Source organism: Arvicanthis niloticus, chromosome 22 (assembly GCF_011762505.2).
Source record: "Arvicanthis niloticus isolate mArvNil1 chromosome 22, mArvNil1.pat.X, whole genome shotgun sequence".
NCBI lineage: Eukaryota > Metazoa > Chordata > Mammalia > Rodentia > Muridae > Arvicanthis > Arvicanthis niloticus.
The window spans coordinates 7,245,111-7,269,004 of NC_133429.1; the positions used below are offsets into that span (position 1 = coordinate 7,245,111).

The following is a 23,894-nucleotide window of genomic DNA, read 5'->3' on the forward strand; positions in this document are numbered from 1 at the left end:
CAGAAGCCAATTGCTGGGTGAAGATAAAGAGGCCGGATTTCCAGGTCCCAGGAGGAGGAGAAAGAAAAGAGATAAAGGGCTTTTAGGGCAGGTTTTGGAGAGGATGCTAGCCATGTAAGGTCTGAGGGCTACTAGAACCAGAGGCGGTCTCTGCCACTGGCAGAATTCTAATGAGTTCAGAACAGTATATTCTTAGCCCAACAATTGTAATATCTGGCTGGTTTTAAAATATTAAAGCTGTCTTGTGTTTTCCATCCATGGTGACTCAGGTGGGCAAGAGAGCAGGCAGCCAGGGCGGTTAGCTGGAATCGTGAACAGCAGCTCCCACTGTTTTTTTTTTTTTTTTTTTTTTTTTTGGTTTTTTTGGGAAGGGCGGTTGTTGGCTTGGCAAATCCAGTTGGAGGAGCAGGCGACGTTGGAAGTGGAGCTGGCAGCGGCATGATCTTAGAACTAAGAACGGCCATGGCACTGGGCAAGAAGACAAGCCAAGGAGTAAGTGTGCTTTTTAAAATTACGCACTACATTAAGAACTGATTTTACATTTATTCATATACCAAATGCAATAGCATCCAAATTCCTAAGTAAGTGTGTGTCGGAGGTGTGTGTGTGTGTGTGTGTAGTTAAGAAATTGAATTAGCTGTAGGAGACATCATCTTTCTATGTAAATATAGTTTAATTAAAATACTTCAGGCAAATGCAAGGTATGCATGCTTAATTGTCTAAGTCACAGCACAAACCAAGACAAGAAGGCCACTAAGTCAATGACAGAAGTCAAGACAATGCCCACCATTGTTGTTCAACTGGAAGAAATGCAAAACAAATTTAGACAATGACGATAAAGAAAGTGTTCACATTTAAGACTTAAGAGATGACAAAGTAGCATGGAAAAAATAAAACTTAAAACATTAATATTTATCAATAGTATAGAATGGAGATAAATTAATTCATAATCTTGCTCATGGAATTAGAGCAAGAAGAAAACAGTAGACAAGGAGAGCAGAAGGAAAAGGCCAATTTTACTGTACTAGAGCATGGAGGAGCTCTAGAACCAAGAGTTACTGTGTTAGAGCACGGAGGAGCTCTAGAACCAAGAGTTACTGTGTTACAGCACGGAGGAGCTCTAGAACCAAGAGTTACTGTGTTAGAGCACGGAGGAGCTCTAGAACCAAGAGTTACTGTGTTAGAGCACGGAGGAGCTCTAGAACCAAGAGTTACTGTGTTAGAGCATGGAGGAGCTCTAGAACCAAGAGTTACTGTGTTAGAGCATGGAGGAGCTCTAGAACCAAGAGTTACTGTGTTAGAGCATGGAGGAGCTCTAGAACCAAGAGTTACTGTGTTAGAGCACGGAGGAGCTCTAGAACCAAGAGTTACTGTGTTAGAGCACGGAGGAGCTCTAGAACCAAGAGTTACTGTGTTAGAGCACGGAGGAGCTCTAGAACCAAGAGTTGCTGAAACTATTTGGTTTCTTAAAGGATTTAGATGATTCTCCAAGAAAAAAAAAATACCTAATATTCATCTTAGAAATAAAGAGGCTTCCTAATAGGCTAATATATAAAATAAATACCTTTAAATGCATAACACGTAATTTTTTTTATGGAAAATAGTCCAGCAGGGTCCTAGTAATTTTAGATACTAGTATGTATTTTTCTCTGGTGTATTAAAAAATGACAGTTCATGCCTCAAGCTTCCTCTGTTTCCCATACAGGCAGCAATAATGGACCAACACACAGACAGAGAAATCAAACAAACAAGGCTAGGCTCAAAAAACTAATAGAGCACCTCAGGGAACTGGTGGCCAGGACAGGGACAGAAAGTGCAACTCCCAGGGAAGGACACAGACCAGCTAGGCTTGGGACGAGCCATGACCTGGAAGCTGGCTTGTGCTAGGTGAGAGGGCCTAAAAATTCCATGCAGCTGGGGGCTGTCACCAGAAAAGAGGGGCTGCAGGGGTGCCACGCCCTGGAAGGGTGAACCATCACTGCCTGGGGCTGCCCAGAGCAAGGTTCCAGTGACACTGTGGTCCCGGGAAAAGCAAGCACAGCATGTTTATGACCAGAAACACACAGTACACGTGTAGAGGTCGGTGGGCAGCTTTCAGGGGTCGGTTCTCTTCTTCCACCTACAGGCTCCATTCGATGGAGCCCAAGTCAACCAGTCTTGGGAACAAGTGTCTTTACACAGGGAGCCTTCTCTCCAGACCCATGGTCATTTAACCGACAGCCTCCCCTCCCCCACCCAACTGAGGTCCCTAAGACACCGGCTCTTAATGTGGATCTCAAACCTGTTCCACTGTGACCATGTGAGTGGTTATCTAACAGCAATAACAGGAAGACAAAGTAGTGTGGTGCACTGTTTGTGCGTGTACCCATGCGTGCAAGTGTGTGTGTGTGTATCTGTGTGTGTTTTAAGAAATGGCTCCTATAAGGAAGGAGAATATAGGATATTTGGGACAGGAATTAAAATATTAAATATTTAATAGTAGACACGGATTTCCGTATTTGGTTTTATTAGCATGTAACATGAAAGCATGCTTTCTGTTAAAAATGAAAAGAAAAGCTGCATAGAATAAGAGAATCGGCTTGGAATTTCAACTCTTTTTTTCTTGTTGTTTTTTGTTTTTGTGTGGGTTATTTTTGTTTGTTTGTTTGTTTTTCAAGACAGGGTTTCTCTGTGACGCCCTGGCTGTCCTGGAACTCACTCTGTAGACCAGGCTGTCCTGGAACTCAGAAATCCACCTGCCTCTGCCTCCCAAATGCTGGGATTTAAGGCGTGAGCCACCACTGCCCGGAGCAACTCTTGAGCCCAGGACCGATCATTCATTCCCATACTTACGATCAGAGAAAGCTGACAAACAGAGCAGCAATGAATGTTTGGACCCCTTGGAGGATGACCTTGTGGGGCCAAGTGCCCTCCAAAAGATGCAGGAGGAGGAGGCACCAGAGAGGCCGGGAGCCAAGAGCTTTGCCCAGGATAGATGGGGCAGGAGCCCCATGAACTGACAGGAAGACATGAATGGTGGTTTTCATGAATTGCTGGGGTTCATCACAAACAGTGTGAACCACTGCAGGAGGGAGAAGCTCTCAGGGACCCCAGTCTCAGCACTGCCCTGCCTGTAACCCCACCAGGTTCTCACGGCTAAGATCTAAGAACGACCCCTTTATGGCTCTAACAGAGAAGACTCATAGTTATAAAATATGTCCAGAGCTGTTTCCATAACAAAAGCCCACACTCCAGGATGGGGACTTCCCCAGAGGCTCACCCCAGAGCCCTGTGGAGGTAATGTCACTCCTGTTCCAGCACTTGCTCCGTCTCTGTGTCTCACTCAAGGGGGAAAAGAAGCCACAGAGAAGAGACATTTATAAAAAGTCACAGACACTGATCCACTAGAAGGCTGAACTGGAATAGGGTGGGAAGGCTCCTTCCTCCCCCCCTCCCCCTCCCCCCAGCAGTTTGTGAATAGAGTAATACTTCAACAAGCACTAGCCAGAATTGGCTTCCATCCCAGCTAACTTGAATCTTCACAATAAATATTGGGTTTCGGCTGTGAACAACAAAAATATTACAAGGAGGGGGTTGCCAGACAGTGTCTCCGTGGGTGAAGCACTTACCACACAAGTTGAAGGAACTGAGTTCAGATCCTCCGGAACCTCCATGTACAGAATCTGGAATCCCAATGCTCTTGTAGCGAAATTTGGGGTGGAGACAGGACCCTCAGAGGCTTCTAAGACAGCGAGCCTGGCTCACACAGAAGACCTTGCTGTGGAAGACTGTTTCAAACAAGGTGGCAGGAAACGTCTGAGACCTAGGATTTTCCTGTGACTTCTTACATGCTTCTTATATGACTATCTCAAAGTAAGGAAACAGTGCACAGAAACTATTTCTACAGAACTCTAGTGGAGATGAGCAGCTGGGATTTTGATGTGGGCATTTTACAGCCTGTTAGAAAACAATAAACTTGGTGGTGGTTTGTATAAACAGTTGTCTTAACTACTTGGTTTTGAAAAGGGTTAAGATGATTCTCCGAGAAAAAATAAATGCCTAATATTCATCTTAGAAATAAAGAGGTGATGAGCGCCAGCTAATACTAAAACCACGAAGGAAACAGCAGCCAGGAGCAACTGATCCAGCTGGTAATACCCGAACCGAACCCTGCAATCTCTTTAGTAACGGGAGAATCTGTGAGCCCCAATATGCAGTGACAGAAAGCACACGCCACCTCCCACACACTTTTTCTGTCGAAGCTGTACACCTGAATGTGATCCTTTAGACACAACTGCAAACTCAGAACCTGAGGCTGACAGAGGAGAAAGTGAAATGATGCCATAGGTCAAGGGGCAGGGCTCACATAGGCTGAGGGGGGCTCATGGACACGCAGGTAGAGAGCTCTTGGAGTTGTCTGGCTTTGGAGACTGACAGGGGACCCCCTGGATTTTAAAGACTGAAGCCAGAGCGACTAGGTATATGCTTTGGACCTTCATGCAGAGCAACCAAGCTTAACCAATTGTCAGATGGTCAGGTAGGTTTGGACAGTGGATGTTTGGTTGTTAGGCTCTTGTTTTGACTGCTTGGTCTCCAGCTTGCTGTGTGCTTTTAGATTTTTGTTTGTTTTGTTTCAAACAGAAATGTGTTGTAGGTCAAGCTGTGTTGCCAAGCGTGATCAGCCCCTGATCCTTCTGCTTCATCTCCCAACTGCTGGGGTTACACACAAGGCAGGAACTCGGAACACCCACCAAGGAAGACACTGCTTACCTTGTGTCTTAGTGTGTCATTGCTGTGAACAGACACCATGACCAAGGCAACTCTTATAAGGACAACATTTCATTGGGGCTGGCTTACAGGTTCAGAGGTTCAGTCCATTATTATCAAGATGGGAGCATGGCAGCATCCAGGTAGGCATGGTGCAGGCAGAGCTGAGAGTTCTACATCTTCATCTGAAGGCTGCTAGCTGAATACTGGCTTCCAGGCAGCTAGGATGAAGATCTTAAAGCCCATGCCCACAGTGACACACCTACTCCAACAAGGCCACACCTATTCTAACAGGGCTGCACCTTCTAATAGTGCCACTCCCTGGGGCCAAGCATTTACAAATCATCACACTTTGCTTGGCTAGCTTTCTTATACAAGAGTGCCTGCCTAAGGGTGGTGCCGCCCACAGTAGGCTCTGCCTTCCTACATCAATTAACACTCAAGAAAATACCCAAGTCATGCCTACAAGACCCTCTTCCCAGTTTGCTCAAAGGGACCATGTGATTGGCTAAATTAAGCACCAGTCTTTTAGGATGTCTTTCAGATGAAAATAACCAAGACTTGCAGTGTTCTGGAAAGATAAGTAAGCCAAACACTGATGATGCAAGATTACCCTTTCCAGCGTCTTTTCTTTCTCTTCTTCCCATCTGATAGATGACGAGACACTTGGAGCTTCGGCAGCTCTCATGGGACTGTATGCTACAAACCTAAAGACCATGAGTCACCTGCAGTCTAAAGATGGCACTCCAGAACCCCAGCGAGGGACAGCAAAGGATGAGGTTAGCTTCACAGGCAGTGTGGGAAGAAGTTCATGTGGGTGAGGTAGCCAGGATATCTGGAAAAGACTGACTTCAGGCAGTTCTGGGGACGGCACGTGCCATCCATCTCTGGGTTGGGGCTCTGGATAAAGGACTGGTCTCAGCTGGAATGTATGCAGAGAAGGTACTGATTGCCACGAGCTCAGTGTGGTGGGCACTTCATAATGGAGAGGTTATCGCAGAGGACGAGTCTTGCAGCATCTTCTTTTATATTGACTTACTCTTTCTTGAGACAAGTTACCTGGATTTAAGGGGTGCCTTTACTGTTTCTTGCTGTGCAATCGTAGGCAAGTTACATACCCTCTGTGCCCCTGTCCCAGGCCTGGTTACCTCTGGTGTGGCCCTCATTTTCTCCAGGGTTATCATACATTTCCTCCCCAGTCTCTCAGCTTCTGTACCTTCCCCCACCATTTCTGTGCTATGATCCAGAGGATCCAGGGATGGAAGTTATCGTAGCCATGACTACCCAGGCTGGGCATACTCATTGCCAATTGCCCCCTCTAAAGAGGGAACAGCAACGTGTGCTCCTTGTGTAGTGGGGTTAAATGAGGCAGTATTCACTGAGGACTGTGGTACCTATTAGTATTCAACTAAGCCATTTTATTAAAGGATGGCAAACTTTCAGGAAGCTATGGAAGCTGCCATAGCTCCGTGTTTACTATGTATGTACCCAGGTCAGCCCCCCGCCCCCCAGCATTCTTTAGAAGTTTTTAAAATCTGACTTGCAGTGAAAGATAGCACCATTTTGAAGCTCCAGTGTCACCTCCTGAGTGACACTAACAGTCTTTACTGTTTGTTTACTCCATCCAACCCATCCATATAGCGGGCGCACTACACAACCCAATCAGCATCGTGCCGGCTCCTCCCCTCCTCCAACATAAGTTCAGAGAACCCCTCTTCTCTCAGGATGTGCAAGGCAGAGATGAGGGGGGCCCTGGTGTGTTTTCCAGCACCAGCTGGGGCGGGAGCTCACAGCTCCTCTATCTTCTGGTCCTTCTCTGTCGTCCTTGCTTTGTGAGGGAGGGCAGCCCATTCTAACACCCTGGTGCGCGATCACAGCTGCCCCACAGGTTCGGTGGTCAAAAGCTCCCCAGGGAACCCCCAACACTCTGGGTGGTAGCCACTCTCCTCTCGGGAGACAGGATCCTCACTGTCACTTAATACACCCCGCGGAGCTCCGCTTTGACCATGCACCCTGGCGTTTAGTCCACGGCCCCTGAGGCTTCTAGAAAAAAGACTCAGTCGTTGGTCTCTCACTTGGGACTCACGGGGGTTTGAGAAGAGAGTATTCATCCCTTTTGGCCGCTAAAGCTTTTCATCCACCACCAGAGTGGAAAGGTTTACTTGGGTGCTGGTGGCGGAGGGCTTCTGGATATAAGACAGCAGCGTGTGAGCTTGTTCCCTAGACACAACCTGGGTTGGAATTCAGCAGCAGTCTGAGCAAGAAGGAGCAATTACACACAGGGGTCCCGCAGGGCCTGGGGATAGCAATGGGAAGAAACGTCGTTAGCCCCATTTCACAGATGAGGAAGCTGAGGCCCACAAAGACGAAGGAATTTGCAGAGCTGGGATTAGAACCCAGTTCAGCCTTCTGCCCGGCACTCGGCGCTGCCCTTTCCCCGCGTCTCGTGACCTTAACTCGGCACGTGCTGATCCCTTGCCCCCTCCCACCATTGTCCCACTCGGCGAGGCTTGGGGGCTGCCCGGAGGCCCGGGGTGGGCAGGCCCGGGGTCGCAGGCAAGAAGCGCACCCGGCTCGGCGGGAGGGACCCAGGCGATCCGCCCCTGCGCCGCTGGCGCTGCCTCTGTCCATGGTCAAAGCAGCGGGGTAATCCGCCTTTCTCTTCCGCCCGCCGAGCCCATTCATATTCTAATGACAGCGCGGCCGGCCCGCGAGCGGCCACTTTCCCGGGGCCACGGGAGCTCCCCTCCACCCCCACTTTCCACTTGCGATCCACAAGCCCCGGCCCCCTCCCCCTCTCGCACTTTCAACTGCGCCGGGGAGGGGTCCCTGGGAAAGCCGCGTCCCCAGCTAGGACGCCGGGGCTTCTCACCAACTCCGCTGCTGGCTGTGGGGGACCGAGAGGGTGGCGGAGGGGAAGGCGGGGGACATGGAAAGAGGGAGGGGCCCGGACGCAGACAGACTGACATACAGGGTTATGGGAAGAGGCACGAGGGTGGGGGGGGTGAGGGTCCCAAAGACCCAGGGGGGACACAGAACCAGGGAGAGACAAAGAGACTCAAGCAGCCAAGGGAGAAACGGAGAGCGAGAGAGCGAGGCTCACAGACCTGGAGAGACCCATAGGGCGAGAGACAAGGGGTACAAAAGTTCTGGAGGTGGCAAGCCAGCCCCTCACACCCCCGCTGCCAAGCGTCCTTCTTGTCCCTCGGGACTGGCGATAGGAACCTAAGGCTTCAGATTCCCCTTCATTAATCTCTACTCCCACGCACGTCCGCGGATCTGCGTGGAAGGAACTCAGGACATAGCCCCTCTGCATTGCTCCCGGGCCCCGACTCAAAATCTAACTCAAGAAAACGGGACGTTTCTCAAGGGGAGAGAAAAAAGGAGTCGGGCCCACTCGTGGCCGCACAGGAGACTCCTAGGACCCGGGTACCTCTGCACCCCTCTTCATGGCTGCACCGCGCGGGGCCCGGGCGCGGGAGGACTGGAGAGGGGGCCAGATCTAAGCCAATTTTGATTTCGTCTATAATGAGTGCCGGGCTAAGGCTGGAGAAGGCCTCTGGAACTTTAAATAAGAAAAACGTTGCTAATGCTATAATAGAAGGGGGAAGTCGGAGGGCTGGGATTGCGTCGCTCTGAGCCCCCCTTTTCGGAGGCGGCTTTTCTTATTCAAAACAGGCCCACAATGGGCTTCACAGTGCGCCTCGCCACGGCCCCATCTGACGAGCGGCCATTCATCAGGCCCGCTGGCCTATCAATGACATTGCTCCCATCGGGGCTCCTATAAAATGATGTTTTTTCCCATGAAACATCCGCAAACATTTTGACGGGTTTGGCTTTGCCCGACTGGATTACTGAGTGTCCCTTCGCTCGCTCACTCGCTCGCTCGCTCTCTCCCTCTGCTCTAGCTTGCTTCCTTCCCTCGCTTCTTCGCTTCTTTTCTTTCCTCTGGTTCTTTCTTTTCCCCTTTTATCCTTTTGCCCTCTCACCCACCGTCTCCCCCTCTCTCGCTAACCCTTCCTTCCTTGCTCCTTCCCTCCCTTCCTCCCTGGGCATCTCTAGCACAGGGGGATCCCCAAATATCAGGACTTTTGGGGGGCGTCTGTGCTGTCCATGGGAAGAGCATGCATTGTGGGTTACTGGAGGAACCCGACATGGATTCCACAGGTTAGTCCTGGTGGGACTTGGGGGGAGACATTGGGGGGAGAGGAAGGAGAAGGGACGGGGCGGGGGGTGCACTTCAGAAAGAGTTGCAAAAAGTTCAGGCGGGGCAACTTGACAGTGGGATTCCAGGAGAGGAGGAGAGCGTGCAGAAGTTTTCGGTCCAGCGCTAAGTGTGTAAGTGAATGCATGAAAGTGTGAGTGTAAATGCGTGTGTGCGCGTGCGCGCACGCTGAGGAGCGCGCTTTCACTTGGACATAAAGTTGCATAAAGATGCTCGCTGGCTCGCGGCGAGCTCGAGGTGTTTATGCTACTTGTAGGAGCTTTGGGAGCCAGCCGCCCCCGCCCGGGCCCCGCGGCGGCCCTGGCTTTGGGCAGGGTAGTGGTAGCTTAGGAGCTGGGGTGAGGGCCCGGAACGTCCAAAGGCGGGGGAGGGCGACCGCGTACCGGGTCTCACCGCGCACTGGAGGCTCTTGCTCCTGGAATCGCGCTGCAGGGAGGGAGTGGCGGCGGCGAACCCGGTGGTCCTGGGGCATTCGTAGCTTTGGGCGTAGAGAGATGGACTCCCAGGACTGTAGCCTCCGGGCCGCGAAGTCGCAACTCACTAGCCGCTCCACACCGAGGCTGTAACCTTGCAAGACGAGCGGGGGGGGGGGGGGGGGGGAAGTGGGGGGAGAGCAGAATGCAGAACATCAGAAGAGGCCTGGCACTGAGTTTTGTGAGCCGGCCTGCAGTTTGAGGGCTGTGTGGTGGACATCAGGTACTATAGGGTCGCCACGATTCACAACACAGACGGGAAGACACGGAATCTCTTACAACGAAAACACCCAGCATCTTCTCCAGTCGGTCAACTTCTACGCCTAGCATGTTTGGGGACCCGCCGCACTTCAAACTCTGTTACTTTTCCTATGTCCTTTCCATGTAGAGGTTCTCAAAAAACTTTACTCCCTCCGTTAGGCCCAGTCTCTCCACCAGGCCACTCCAATCCCTGCTGGAGTTTTGGGCGGTGGTAGGACAGCTTGGGCATGGGCTGCAGCTTGACTGAGACCCGAGAGAATGTGAAGGCATTGCGGCCGAGCAACAAGTGCCGGCCGGCCTCAGCTGTGCCCTGATACACATTAACTTACTTGCAAATAACACCACGGACAGCTCTACTCCACTCCACCCACCCCTAGGAAGGTCGGAAAAAGATTAAGCTATCTAGATAGATATCTTCCCAGACGTCGTTCTTCGGTTCTGGGAGGAAGGTTCCAGGCCTCTCTTGGCCTACATTGCAGATCTGGTGGCGGAAACCGCCGGCCCAGGGGTATTTGCAGCATTCCAGGGCAATTTTCTTTCTGGCTCCCGCACAGTCAAGCCCGCACGCTTTCCTGGGTAGCTGTGAACCTAAGCTAAAGCCTGAGCCTCCGAAGTCCTGCATAGCTAGCGGCGAGCACCCGCGGAGGCTAGAAGCGGTTTTCTCTGGAGAGAGGCACCCGGCTCAGGCCCCGTTGGGGTCTGTCTTCTCCACATGCTAGCAATCAATCGTGATTCTGAGGATGGAGAACCTTTGCTTCAATATTCTTTTAACTCAAGGAAAACCTCCTAAGAACCACGGCTCTAAAAGTGAATGGATTTAACCAGATTAAGCCCATTTGTACAGAATTAGTGGTTGAGTATTTTCAAGGGGTCCGTACAGGATCTCGGGGGGCCTTCCTCATACACCAAAGCTGGCATGTCCTAGCTGGGATATTAGTTGATCCCTACACAGAACTAGAGTCCTTTGGATGTTTGGTGAGGGGAGCCTTAGAGTTGTGGGCACTTTCTATTTTCAATCGGGGGTTTTGTGTGAAAACGGGGCAATTCCATCCCAACTGCGAACACCCCAAATGGGTTATGAAACCCCAGCGCTCCCTGGCTCCTCTCTCATACTTAAGATATATATCCCTAGCTCACACTCCTGAACTCAAAATCAAAAGTTTTGGTTAATGGCACCAATTGAGAAGTCACTCTAGGCTCACCAGGTGACATTTCACATGCAAAACTCTGGACAAGCGAAGTGAGGAGGTCCGATCCTGGAGCCTCCCGTCCAGAGAATTAATCCAATTAGTCTTTCTTCTGGGTTTCCCTTGTTATGTAAAAGGTTCATTCCCCCACCCCCGAGCATGCAGAGCCCAGCGCTCCACTGGGAAGTTCGATTCTATTCCCTTGGCGTAAGGTTGCGTTCGAGTAGAAACGCGAAATCCGTGATTTCATTCTTAACGGGCTCAGACAACAGGCTCACAGCAGTTGCTGGAGCATCGGTGTTCAGAGGGGCCGGCAAGTAGAAGCAACAGTCTCTGTCTCTTAAAAGAAAAATCCCTGCAAAGTGCCTCAGGCATGGAAGAACGGTTTTGCTGGGGCCGGTGCTCTAGTGGCCTGCTTTGGGCCCACTTGAGCGTGACCTGCGGAAACTCACCCCTTTGTTTCGAGCATCGAGCTGGTAATATATTCCTTGAGTTTTTCCAAAATACACTACAAGTGTGGGGCCAAGACAATGGCCCCGTCGGGGGAGGCCCAGGAGCCGGCGCGCGCCTCCTGGGTCCTCGGCTGTCTGATTTCTCAACACGACAAAGCAAAGCCCCTCGAAGATGGGACTCTGCCGGCTCCGCCAAGCTCCGCCGGGCTGCAAAGGCATCGGGCGCGCTCAGGATCCATCGACGTGCCGGTCCTCTGGGACTGAGTTTAACAGTCGGCGACAACACGCACGACCCAGCCCGCCCCAAAGTGGGTGCTCAAGTCCGTTTGGCTCTCTCTACGAGGGCCGCTGACGGTGGCTACCTGTTTGTGTCCATCCGATTATAATTCTGTCTCCTCTACTCTTAATCGGTTTTGAGAATGAGCAAGGGAAAGTGGACAGAATTTTTGACCACCAGGAAGTTGTGTAAAGCTAGGCTGAGGCAGCTTGATCGACCAAGCGTCAGAGGGTCGTTTCTTGTTAAACGGGATAGCTCCTAAGAGAGGTGCATTGTGGCGCTCCAACTGGAAGTTTCTAACTCTATCCAGTTTTCACCCCCAACCCCCATCCCATCTCCAGAGCTCACAGCTGGGGCATCAAAGAATCTCCAATCGGATCTGAATGCCTGGGCCCACTGGGAAAAAGAGCCGCTGCTCTGCAGGCAGGGTGACCTGGCATTAGGTTCAGCCTAGTTTCATGAGCCCTAAGGTGAGACGTCCTGGGGCCTTAGGTTTCTGCCCACGCGGTAGAGAGCACCCAGAGGGAACAGACTTCCTGTCTCTTCCCCAAGGCGAAGCTTTGGGTAAGTAGAAGTAGCCTCCTCCCGCATCCCTGAGAGCTAGTCTGAAAGCAGGAAGCAGCAAGATAGGTCTTTATCCTATGCTGAACTAGCCTCACCCTCTACAGACTTTCCTGAGTGTGTGTGGGGTGGGGGTGGAGGGGTGGGGGGAGCGGAGGCAGAGAGGTGGACGTGCGAGGTACTACCCTTGCCACCTGCTAGCGTCTGAGCTTGGCAGCAGAGTCAAGCAAATGTCGCTTGGTTCCCGGGTTCCAGAGACCCGCGATTGCAGTCTTGGGCCACGCGGCCCCAGTACATAGGCCGAACTCCACCAGACTGGGGCTCGCGATTCCACAAGGCGGGCCCTGGATAGCGCACTTTTCCCAGTGAGGTATCTAGAGACCCGGAAAAGTTAGCCGGGGCTGCTCCTCCGCTCAGGCCTGAGATCTGAACAGCCGCCGCCCCCACCCCACCCCCTGGCCCCAGCGCGTCGCCATGGAGACTGCTGGAAGTTGGTGGTGGAAAACAGACCCGGCGCAAAGCAAAATATTATGAGTGCAGTTGGGGTGACTTCAGGGGGGCGGGGGACCCGAGGGCATGAGCGGGAGCCAGAAGCAGACAACAAAGAGCCGAGAGCAAGGAGGGAGAGGAGTTTGTTTGGGGCCTCCCCGGCGCTGTGTGAGTGCTGGACCGTCCTGCTTCCCAGAGGAGCCAAGATCTCTAATTTCTCTTCAGTAGCTATACCTTTTCTCAGCCGGCTTGTGCACCCTTGCTCCCACCCCGCCTCTCCGGGTTCTCTTCCAACATCCTTCCTGGTCCTGAGGGAGGCGCCAGCTGGACAGTACGTCTGTCTCCCCAAGAGCCACAGGCTAGCCAGAGTGAAAGGTTCTGGTTTTTCTTCCCCACGACCCGTGGGTCGCCCAGGAGGAATTTTTTCATCCCTCTCCTCAAATGGGATCTAAAAAAGTGGCGGATTATGTGCCTGACCAGACATCTGGTGGAGAGGGTATCCTGTCTGACAGCCTTCATGTGTCCAAAGCACTTGTGCGTTATCACCAGAAGCTCAACCACTTGTAACTCAGCTAAGTCAATCAAGCCCTTCCCAGACTATGTGCCTGTGAAAAGATGGGCAGACAGGTTAGTCTTATATTTTCCAACAAGTTAGACTGAGCCTTCTTCCGGGTTTGGCTTTGCGATGGGGGTCCCTGAAGCAATAAGCGAGACTGTTTTGTTAGCAATGTCCAAACTATGTTACATAGTGACTGTCTCCCCAAGCCAGTAATATTCTAAAACACATGGGGGTCACCTGGAAATTTAATAGTCAGGAGCCTTAAATAACTAGTTTTTAAAAGATGCTTAATTTCAATTCTCAATGTCAGTCTAAGGTGGATGCTTACCATCCCTCCCCCACCCTAATACCCTGCCTCCTAAAAGGATTTACAAAAAGTTACTAGATTTTATGGGAGCAGTATTCGGTATCGATGGAGGGTTCTAGATGTCGAAGGCAGCACCAGAGGCTCTGGTATATGCTGTCGAGTAACACACAACAAGTCAGTGTTCCAAAATGCACCATCGACAGACATCCGCCTTATAATTCCTTTCTCATATCTCACAATCCCACAACACTTTGAGCAAAAGAGCCCTTCCCATTTGTTTGAGACTCTGTTGCCTCATCCATTAAGTATGGAGTAGATACTTTTAAAAGTCTGTATTTGAGTCTGGCACTCATCTGTAATTCAGCACTCCAGGGGCATAGTCAAGAGGATGGTCGTGAGTCTGAGGACAGCCAGGGGTAAACAGCAAATACTCGACCACCCAGGGATGCTATCAAGACACTGTCTCAAAAAAGAAACAAAATGGCTGGGTTCTAGCTGATATTGTCCTGCATGGCAGCATACCTGTGCCCAGTGTCTGATGCCACACACAGCATGTGACACCTGCCAGGTTCCTTTGTCTGTAGCATAGCTTCAGGGACATAGATAGGTCCTCACAAGTCGTGAATGAGGGAGGCGGGGGGAACCATGGCAGCTCTTTTCTGTTCCCACCGCTGGACGGCCGTGGTTCTGGGATAAGCTAATGTCTTTGCCAGGCTGTCACTGACAAAGCTGAGATCCAAGTGATGACATCACAAACCAGAATTCTGGGAAGGCAGAGCTTCAGTTCCCCAAGCCCCTGACTACTGCCCACCCTACATGTTCTACCGGTCTCTTGGGACCCTCTTCGGCTGCCCCTCTAGGGGTTCCGAAACACTTCAGGACGGAAAAGGTGGGAGAACTCTCAGCTGCTGCTTACACCCTTCCCCTCTTCTTAGAGACCTGCAGTTTGGTGAGGGTTTCAGTGAGAGAAAATGAACTCAAAGACTGGATTATTGGGAGGTATAAGGTAAAAGTAAAGGAATCCTTTGCGTTTTATTTGGTCTCACTCAGTTGGGCGGCAGACCCTGGGGACATCAAAGCCACAGACCCAGCTGTCAAGTATTTCAGAGTGTAAGTTTCAAGAGCAAATGTGAACGCATTGAGACTGGCGAGCCCTACAAAGTGCTGTAAGGGTCCGCTTAGAACGCAGAGGCAAGGGTGATATATCAGATGGTGTCAACCCCATAAAAGATGTGTCACCACTAGTCATTAAAACCTTACCAGGATTCTACATAAGTCACCTTGTGGGATGGAGTGGGATTTGAGCTTGCCTGAGGTGAGGTTACTGCTGTTGGTTACTCCGTCTCCCAGCCAGCCATCTTGGTCAGCCTCCTATATAATTTTACACCAGAACATCAGGATAGGATCTGGCCTTTAGGTGACTCTGACATCCTTTTGATGGGAGAATAGTGAGTATATGAGCATGGAGAAAGGTGGGTACATGAGCATGGAGAAAAGTGGGTGGGGAAAAGTGGGTACGTGAGCTCTGTAGAAGAGTGGTTTCTGCATGGAAGAGGACTTTAGATAACGGCAACGGCTGACAATGGTGGTCGAACATTGACCTCAAGACAATCTTGCATTCACTCATTAATTCACTCAAGAAAACCACGTGTCTCCTGTGTATCTGACACTTTGTCAGACTCGGTGCTTAACTAAAATTGCTGCCTATGCTTCTGTGGGGCATAAATTTAATACCAGTAAACAAATAAATGGGTACTCTCAGAGAGTTTTCAACTGTTTTAAACTTAGGAGTTTTTAATGGACATTTCAGTAAATACTAAACCCCAGCTAACTTACTGAAGACAGAGGGTTGCTACCTTCTACGGGTCAGCCTTGCTGTAGAAGCTGTGTGCCTCTGGCTTGAAATCTTAGCATTGCTTGGGCTCTGTTCTCTTTTGGGCACATACAAGCAGGCAAGAGGGCATCCGTGAGTTGCACAGGGTGCAAGTTATGAGAAAAGGTTATCCCTCTTATGGGTAGTACTCACTTCACATCTTCACTTTGCTAAGATGCAGGAATGCATCATTGGTGCAATGTCCCACCCCAATAAGCCCTAGAGAGAGGATTGTGCTCACGAGGTCAGAGGGGAGAGCAACAGGCTAACAGCACAGTCAGCTGTAGGCGCAGTGTTGCCAGTGAGGTTCTGAGCTCTGGAAGCAGGGTGCACAGTGGCTCTGCCTTGACTTCTGAGCATGCCCCCTGCGTTGTCTTCTGAGCATGCTCCTTAGGGCCCACTACTTTCTGAAAGTACTATTGGAAACTTTCATTAAAAACTCCTAAGCTCAAAACAGCTTTGGTTCACTTTATAGCTACAATGATCTCACTCTCTCGTTGTTAATCTCTTACTGTGCCTAATCTATAAATTAAATTTAGAATTTATAGATTAAATTAACATAGGTATGAAGGGGGCAGGGCCGCAGGTGAGAGGACAGACAGGTGCTGTCTGTGGTTCAGGTTCCTGGTGGATGGGGGAGGGGACTTCTGCATCTTTAAAAAAATATCTAATTTTGCTTTAGTTTGAGACAGGGTCTTACTGTGTAGTCCCCAGGGACCTAGAATCTATTTTGTAGACCAGGCTGGCCTTGAACACACAGAGATCCACCCGCCTCTGCCTCCTGAGTTCTGGGATTAAAGGTGTGGACTACCAAGCCCTACCTTACTAATTGCATTTTAAAATGCAGGTGTGGAGGTTGGAGGGCAATTTTGTGGGAGTTCCTGGTCTCTTTCCGTCTTGTTATATGTGTTCTGGGGTCTAACTCAAGTCACTAGGCTGGGGTGGCATGTGTCTTATTTCAGTTGAGCTGTCTTCCCACCAGCTCTAACATATCTTTGTTGTACACAATCACCCACCGTGTTTTATGCAATGACGGTCTATCCGTCAGATAAGGACATGATAAGAGAGCCAGCAAAGCTACAGGCAGACAACCTCCAGTGATCTATTGTGTGGATCGCAGTGCCACACCAACTCACAACTATCCTAACTCTTCTTTTATAAAGGGGAAGATGGTGATGGGAAGAATAGCCAGTTAAGCACGTACCATATCAGCCAAGGCAAAACGAGATTTCTCTTCTAAAATGTTACAATAACCCTTCAAACCTTAGAGATTAAACTTTTAATTTACTGCTGAAAAACAGGAGGTCTATAAAGAAAGAATTGCCATCTTTACTATAGATGAGAAATGTGCTTTTGTCTCTGGGATTCATTTGAAGTTAGCATGGCTTCATCGCCAACGATGTCCTAGCTGCAGGTATCACCCACAGAGAGAAGCCACAGAAAGCTATCCAGGGACATAGGAGCTGTGAAGCAAGGCGATGGATGACACACACAGTCTTTAAGTAACTAACTAACTTAACAATCACTCCCTTGCTGTCAGTTAAACATGCATTCAGTTAAAATATGACTTCAGGTCTACACAGCAGGGCTAAGGGGAAAGAACATGAGATTTGAAGTCTTCAGATGGAGCAACATTTAAATCCTGTCAGTCAGTTCCTCTGTTTTGTCTCTTTCTTTCTTTCTTTCTTTCTTTCTTTCTTTCTTTCTTTCTTTCTTTCTTTCTTTCTTTCTTCTTTTCTTTCTTTCTTTCTTTCTTTCTTTCTTTCTTTCTTTCTTTCTTCCCCTCTTTCATGCTAGGAATGGAACCCCAAGCATGCCAGGCAAGTCCTCTACCCCAGTAGCAAGTAGCTCTGTCCCAGGTTCAATCATGTTAAGAGTCCACTTTCCTTTCAAAAGGGCTTAGCTTGAGGAATACATTTTATTTTCACTTCTATACCTTTCCTGTAACCCCCAAAAGTCACTTTATGGGTTGTGCTGTGATTTTACCCTTGCTTTCCTCAGTCTCTAAAGGAGGTGGACAAAATACATCATTGTAGAGGCAACACCACTGACAGGAATTCAGGTCCTGTGAGAAAGATCTAGGGATGGTTAGAGATGTGCTGTGGACACCCTGCTGAGACTCCCCCCAGACTTTTCCGGTTCTGGGAATGAGCTACCCCTGGTCCCTGCATCTCAGTTTTTCTCTACTCTGTCTCCTCCAGCTTGCAGACCACACTCGTTTAAAGACTAAATCACTTTATTCTTGGCCTCCTGGAGGCAGTGAGTCTAGCCTTTCTCTCAAAGTGCTTTCATCATGATAAGAAAAGATTGTGTTCTTTTGACCTTCCTGCAGTGTTTGTGTGCATGTGATGTATCACCAAGTGCACACGCATGCACACATGTGTGCACGCTCAAGGGAGGCCTGAGGAGGGCCTCAGGTGGCCAGCTTACTTCCCAGAGACAGCATCTCTCACTGAATCTCCATCTAGGCTAGCAGCTCACAAGCTCTGTGGCCCTTCTGACTCCACCTCATACAGCAAAAGGGTAACAAGCTCATGGGGGCCATAGCTGTCTTTTTATATAAACTTTGGGGATTTGAACTCAGGTCCTTGTATGTACACAGTAAGCACTCTTACCTTCTGAGCCATCTCCCCACCTACACACACACACACACACACAGAGAGAGAGAGAGAGAGAGAGAGAGAGAGAGAGAGAGAGAGAGAGAGAGAGAGACAGACAGACAGACAGAGAGAGAGAGACAGAGACAGAGAGATCAATAAAAGCAGAAAAGAATGAAATGAAACCATTTGCTTTCACCCAAATTTGGCCCAAATGTAGGCAGCTGGAAAGTATCAACCTGTGCTAGTAAATTAGGTATTTGCATCATGTGTGTGCCTGATGCCAGTGGGGCCAGAAGATTTATGTCAGATTCCTGAAACTGGACTTACAGGCAGTTATGAGCCACTTTATGGGTGCAGGGAATTGAACCTGTGTGTCCTGTGAGAGCAGCCAGTGCTCTTAACTGATGAGCCATTTCTCCAGACACAAGAGCATAAATTCTTTAAGCTGTGTGCCTAAGCTCTAATTCTGTGGTTACTTAATCCCCAATAAAACCCAAAAGTGTAATCTGCCTGTGTCTACAACCAATAATTATTGAGCAGAGAATCTAGAGACATTGGCTTGTGTTGTGCTTGTTTTCATTTAAAGAGACCAGGATGTAGTTAGTGCTTTAGGTCCTGTCTTCTAACTACCCAGTTGTGCTAACGGTTGGCGTTGATTAGATGTACCCTGAGACTGTTGAATACGGCAGATATTTACTTAATATGAGTAGAGAATCACCACTCCATAAGCCTGAGACCATCAGGTGGGAAGAATGCAGCATCAGTCCATGCAAGTGGCCGGTTCTCTGAGCTGACTTTGGACAAGGCCATTTAAATGGGGAACAATTAGTGACTGCTAATTACATCTCCAAGCCAGAGTCTGATTGTGAGGCACAAATGCATCTTGTTGAGAAAATTATGTCGATGAATTTGTTTCGAGGCTTGCGGATGCTTCTGTAAAATCATTGTGCGCTGCATCAGGAGGAGGAAGTGTCTGTTTGGATGCTAGATTTGTAGAATGTATAATTTTAAAACTTTTTTGAGTTCCGTGTTATTGGGGTGATTACTGTAAATGTGTTTGAGCACTTGGCCTATGCATAGCTAATGTGTGGAATCTAAGTGTTCACGGGGGAGCTGAGCTCCTTTTGGGGTACTTAGGATTTCATATTATCTCCAGCATTGGACACATGTTATGAATTCAAACTTAACTAATGATGGAACTGAGTGATTAAATTGATTGATTTCTCCAGGTTTACATCATAGTGTTCAGTTCTGCAGGCAATAGCCTAGGCCAGTGTGTCCTCAGTGTGATCCCTTTCTGGGTCAAACAACCCTTTGACAGGGGTCACCTAAGACCATCAGAAAACATAGATATTTACACTACAATTTATAACAGTAGCAAAAGTACAGTCATGAAGTAGCATGGTTGGGTCACCATAACATGAGGAGCTGTATTAAAGGGTCACAGCATTAGGAAGGCTGAAACCCACTGGTCTAGGCTGAAGGAAGAATTAGAGTGCTCTAATCCCTCAATACAGTGCAGGAAGACACCGATGCACACATTCCCACTATACACGTCCGATGTACATCCCTCAATACAGAGTCTTCGGAAATCAAGTCTTCCCAAGTCCTGGTGGTAGAAAGTAGCTCAAGCCGCAGTTCTCTGGGGTGCACTGTCGTGGATACTGTGACCTGGTGCTGGCAGCAGGCAGCTGGCTGAGGATGCTCACATGTGGTTTCCGGGAGCATCTGAGTTTAAGGCAGCACTCACTGCTGGGTCGGTAGCCGCTGTCTGCCAGTTGCCTTGGTGAATTTGACATCTCACACACAGTGTTCAGAGCATCACCCTGGTTCGTGTTAGAGAAGTTCTCACACAGAAGAGGTTCAGTATAGAAACCTGGCCGTTAAAATACCCGTTAAGTGTGCAGTCACAGAACAGACATTGGCTCTGCATGCCTTAGAGTGGTGACACCTGGTTTTATGGGCAGAGCTGGGTGGGGCTGCTAAAGTACCCATTTCCCAGGAGATCGTCAGGAAAACTGAAGGAGCACAGAGGACCCTCATAAGACTTGGCACAGTGTAATAAGGCGTAATCAGGGTCATCCACCTTTCTCTGGTAGTCTTGTGATGGTCTACAAGACACTCCCTCACCTCACCCCCCAGGACTCTGTAGAAGCCAGCAAGTTTTAGAATCTATTGTTGTTTCCTACCGTGCTGGGTCTTCCAGGATGCTATTGCAGGACCTAGCACAGGGCACTCCCATTTAACACTGGGCAAAACCGAGCTTCAGAGGCCTTCATTTACACGAGTTGACTTTCACGGCAAGTTAGTGCCGAATGTCATGCCCTCGATGCTTTTGTTTTTGAAAGATGTGTGTGTGTGTGTGTGTGTGTGTGTGTGTGTGTGAGAGAGAGAGAGAGAGAGAGAGAGAGAGAGAGAGACTATGTGTGTGAGAGTGTGTGTGAGTATGTGTATGTGTGTGTGTGTGTGTGAGAGTGTTATGTGTATGAGTATGTGTGTGTGAGTGTATGTGTGTGTGTGAGGGTATGTGTGTGTGAGTGTGTGTGTGTGTATATGCCTGTAAGACTTTATGTTTACCACTCACATGCGAGATCTTGAAGAGACCAGAAGAGTGTTTGGATATCTTGGAACTGGAATCACGGGCCATTGTAACCGGTCCGTGTGTGTGCTGGGAACTGGACTCTGGTTTTCTGGGGGAGCAGCCAGTGTTACATTTGAATCAGGATACCTGCATACTGGTTAAAACTCCAGTCAGCAGGGGAAGGGGCTGGTGGTTTCCCAGCAACAGAGTCCCATGGTCCTCATTGTGTCCCACGGTACTCCAGCCACACACGGGTCTGAAGAGAAGTTACTTGTCTGGTGGGCATTGATGTCATCTCTTGATCTTCATGCTTTCCCCAGGGCTCACTGTTACCTGTGCTGAGCACAGGAATGGCATCTGCCAGAGTGGCTGGCACACAGTCAGAGCCAATAGGCATTTACTTGACACAGGTATCCGCCCTCGTATTGACCTCAAGGTCAGGGCATTTCCACTTTCATTCTGAGAAGCTTGACTTGAGTCTTCATGGAATCAAGTTCCAGATACATAAACAGCAGATGAACCTCTACTTTCTTGAGCACCTACTATGTGCCAGGCAGGCTGCTGAGGCTAATTCATTTCTTCCTTTCCCTTCCCAGTCTTCTTGTGGGTCTGTTGTCTTGTTCAGAAAGGAGCAGGTGACCAGAGCACGGTCATTTCTTAAGGTGCTCAGAAGATTCCTTCTAGCCCTCAAAACAACCTCAGGACAGATGGTTTCCCAGGAGGGAGACTGAGGCCCAGGAAATTCAATCCTTTATCTGTAGTCACAGTTTACCTCATCCTCTGTAAGCGAAGGGTTAGAACTGGTGTTTTCCTGGTTTTGAAGGCCCTGTTCTTTCCAGAATATCAAGTGATCTAGTATCAAGGATCTAAAATGACAACAGAAGACCAAGGGGTACTTCAGCTGGGCATGCCATGAAGATCACAATAGGGAAGCACTTTCTATGCCTTATTTTACCTAATTTTCTCTCACCCACACTTCAGGAGGATTTTGGTATATGATGCCCATTTTACAGATGAAGAGACTAACTTTCAAGGATGTTGTCCAGTGGCTTACCCAGAGTCACAGAGCGAGAAAGTCTGACTTGAATTTAGGAATTTGGCTTCATGGCCCATGATCTTAACTGCCACATTGTCACTATACCGGCTGGTTTTGTGTGTCAACATGACACAAGCTAGAGAGGAAGGAGCCTGGGCTGAGGAAATGTCTCCATGAGATCCAGCTGTAAGGCATTTTCTCAATTAGTGATCAGTGGGGAAGGGCCCAGCCCATTGTGGGTGGTGCCATCCCTGGGATGGCAGTCCTGGGTTCCATAAGAAGACAGGCTGAGCAAGCCAGGGAAAGCATGTCACTAAGCATCATGCCTCCATGGCGTCTGCGTGAGCTCCTGCCTCCAGGTTTGCAGCCTTGCTTGAGTTCCTGTCCTGACTTCCTCCAGTGATGCACAGAGATGTGGAAGTGTAAGCCAAATGAGCCCTTTCCTCCCAGCTTGCTTTTTGGTCACACACACACACACACACACACACACAGAGAGAGAGAGAGAGAGAGAGAGAGAGAGAGAGAGAGAGAGAGAGAGAGAGAGAGAGAGAGACAGAGAGACAGAGAGACAGAGAGACAGAGAGACAGAAAGACAGAGAAGGAAATGGAGGAGAGAGGGGAGAGGAAGGTAGACAGGAATGAGCAAGGAAGGAGCTGCTGCCTTAAATCCTGGGAATTGTTGCGGCGATTCTGTTGCGTTCTAGACCGTGTGCAGAATCAGCGCCATGCACAGCTCTTGCTCAGCATTTGTTCTTTGACTGACTCTCTCTGCCTGCTTAGAGTATAATGTGTGGAGATTTCCTGAAGTGGAAGCAAGCACAATGCATGGCTGCTGTTTGGTTAGCAAGAGCCAGGCTCAGATCAGGCCCAGGGGCATACTGGGCACGTGACAAGGTCACATGACTGAGAGCAGGTCAATGATGGGATGATTATACTGATAAAGAGTTACACCCAGCGTCCACATCCTAGTGACTGTTCTAGGTCTACTTGGAGTCCCCTGCATCTGGCAGGGAGCATGGATTAGTGACGGGTATGGACCCCAGGCCCAGACTTCAAACAGGCATTTTTTTTAAAAAATAGGTTTTTTAAAACAATGGGTTCTTTTCTTGTCTTGACTCAACTCTTCCTTCCTTTCTCACCACATCTGTCCTGGTGCAGCTGCCCTGTGGACTTCTTATGGCAAAGGCCAGAGAAGAATGATCTAAAACAGAATTGTACACTTAAAACATTTGTGAGGGCTTTTGATTTTCGGTTTTATTTGGGAGGAGTAGGTAACGACTGCATAGTTGTTGAGAGTAAACTGTAGATGACATCCTGTCTTAACATCAAAAGGTTGGATATCCTGATTGGCTAGTGTGGCTGGCTTCCTGCATGGGGTCTGTGAAGTCTTAGTTTGCCTTAAAGCTTCTCAGGACTGAAAGTGTCCAGTGCAGATAGTACCTGTCGCAGAAACCCTCCTCCACAGCTCTCTTTCTGCAAGTCTCCCTTCTAAGGTGGTGCTGAGGCAGCGTCAGATGGAGATGCCCACAGGTGCTTTGCCTGTCTCCCACTCTACTCACAAACACTGAAAGTTTCCCGACCAGCTACTGAGCAAAAGCCAGACTCCTTAGCCAGCGCCCGTTCCAGAGCCAGGCTTGGCTGTGCGCAGGCCCCACAGCATCCTAGAGTGCCTGACAAGACAGGCACTGTACCTATGTGCAGAATGGGTGCCTGAATGAACATGAGCAGAGGCTGCCAAGGGGCCTGTTAATTTTTTAAACTACATTTTGTTTAGTGTGTGTGTGAGTGCACAGGCACATATGTGTTTGGACACATGTCAAGTTCAGAGAAATCAAGGTCAGAGGACAACTTTCTTTTTCTTTGTTTTTTTCTTATTGAAAATAGATTCTTTTTTTAAAAAATTATTTATTTATTTCATATATGTGAGCACACTGTCGCTGTCTTCAGATACACCAGAAGTGGGCATCAGATCTCCATTACAGATGGTTGTGAGCCACCATGTGGTTGCTGGGAATTGAACTCAGAACCTCTGGAAGAGCTGTCAGTGCTCTTAACTGCTAAGCCATCTCTCCAGCCCCCGAACATAGATTTTTTTTCTCACACAATATATCCTAATTATAGTTTCCTCTCCCTCTCTTCCTCCCAGTCCCTCCCCACCTCCTCTCCCATCTGGGTCCACTCCTTCCTGTTTCTCATTAGAAAGGAACAGGTGTCTAAGAGATAATAATAAAATATAATAAGCAAAACCAAACACTATTGCATTGAAG

The 23,894-nt window shown here is 49.1% G+C and overlaps 1 protein-coding gene across 2 annotated transcripts in view; it reads left to right on the plus strand.

Moving 5' to 3' along the window:
- The first annotated feature begins 8,467 nt into the window (after positions 1-8,467).
- The window catches only part of Rfx4 (regulatory factor X4), a 151,713-nt gene continuing 136,286 nt past the window's right edge, over positions 8,468-23,894 (plus strand). The window contains exon 1 of one of the 2 annotated variants that reach the window (XM_076919781.1): positions 8,468-8,913. In XM_076919781.1, the coding sequence (XP_076775896.1) occupies positions 8,871-8,913 (43 nt within the window). In that variant the 5' untranslated portion in view covers positions 8,468-8,870. Of the gene's footprint in view, positions 8,914-14,353; positions 14,427-23,894 lie in introns of those variants that run through there. The other variant, XM_076919784.1, reaches the window with a different exon arrangement.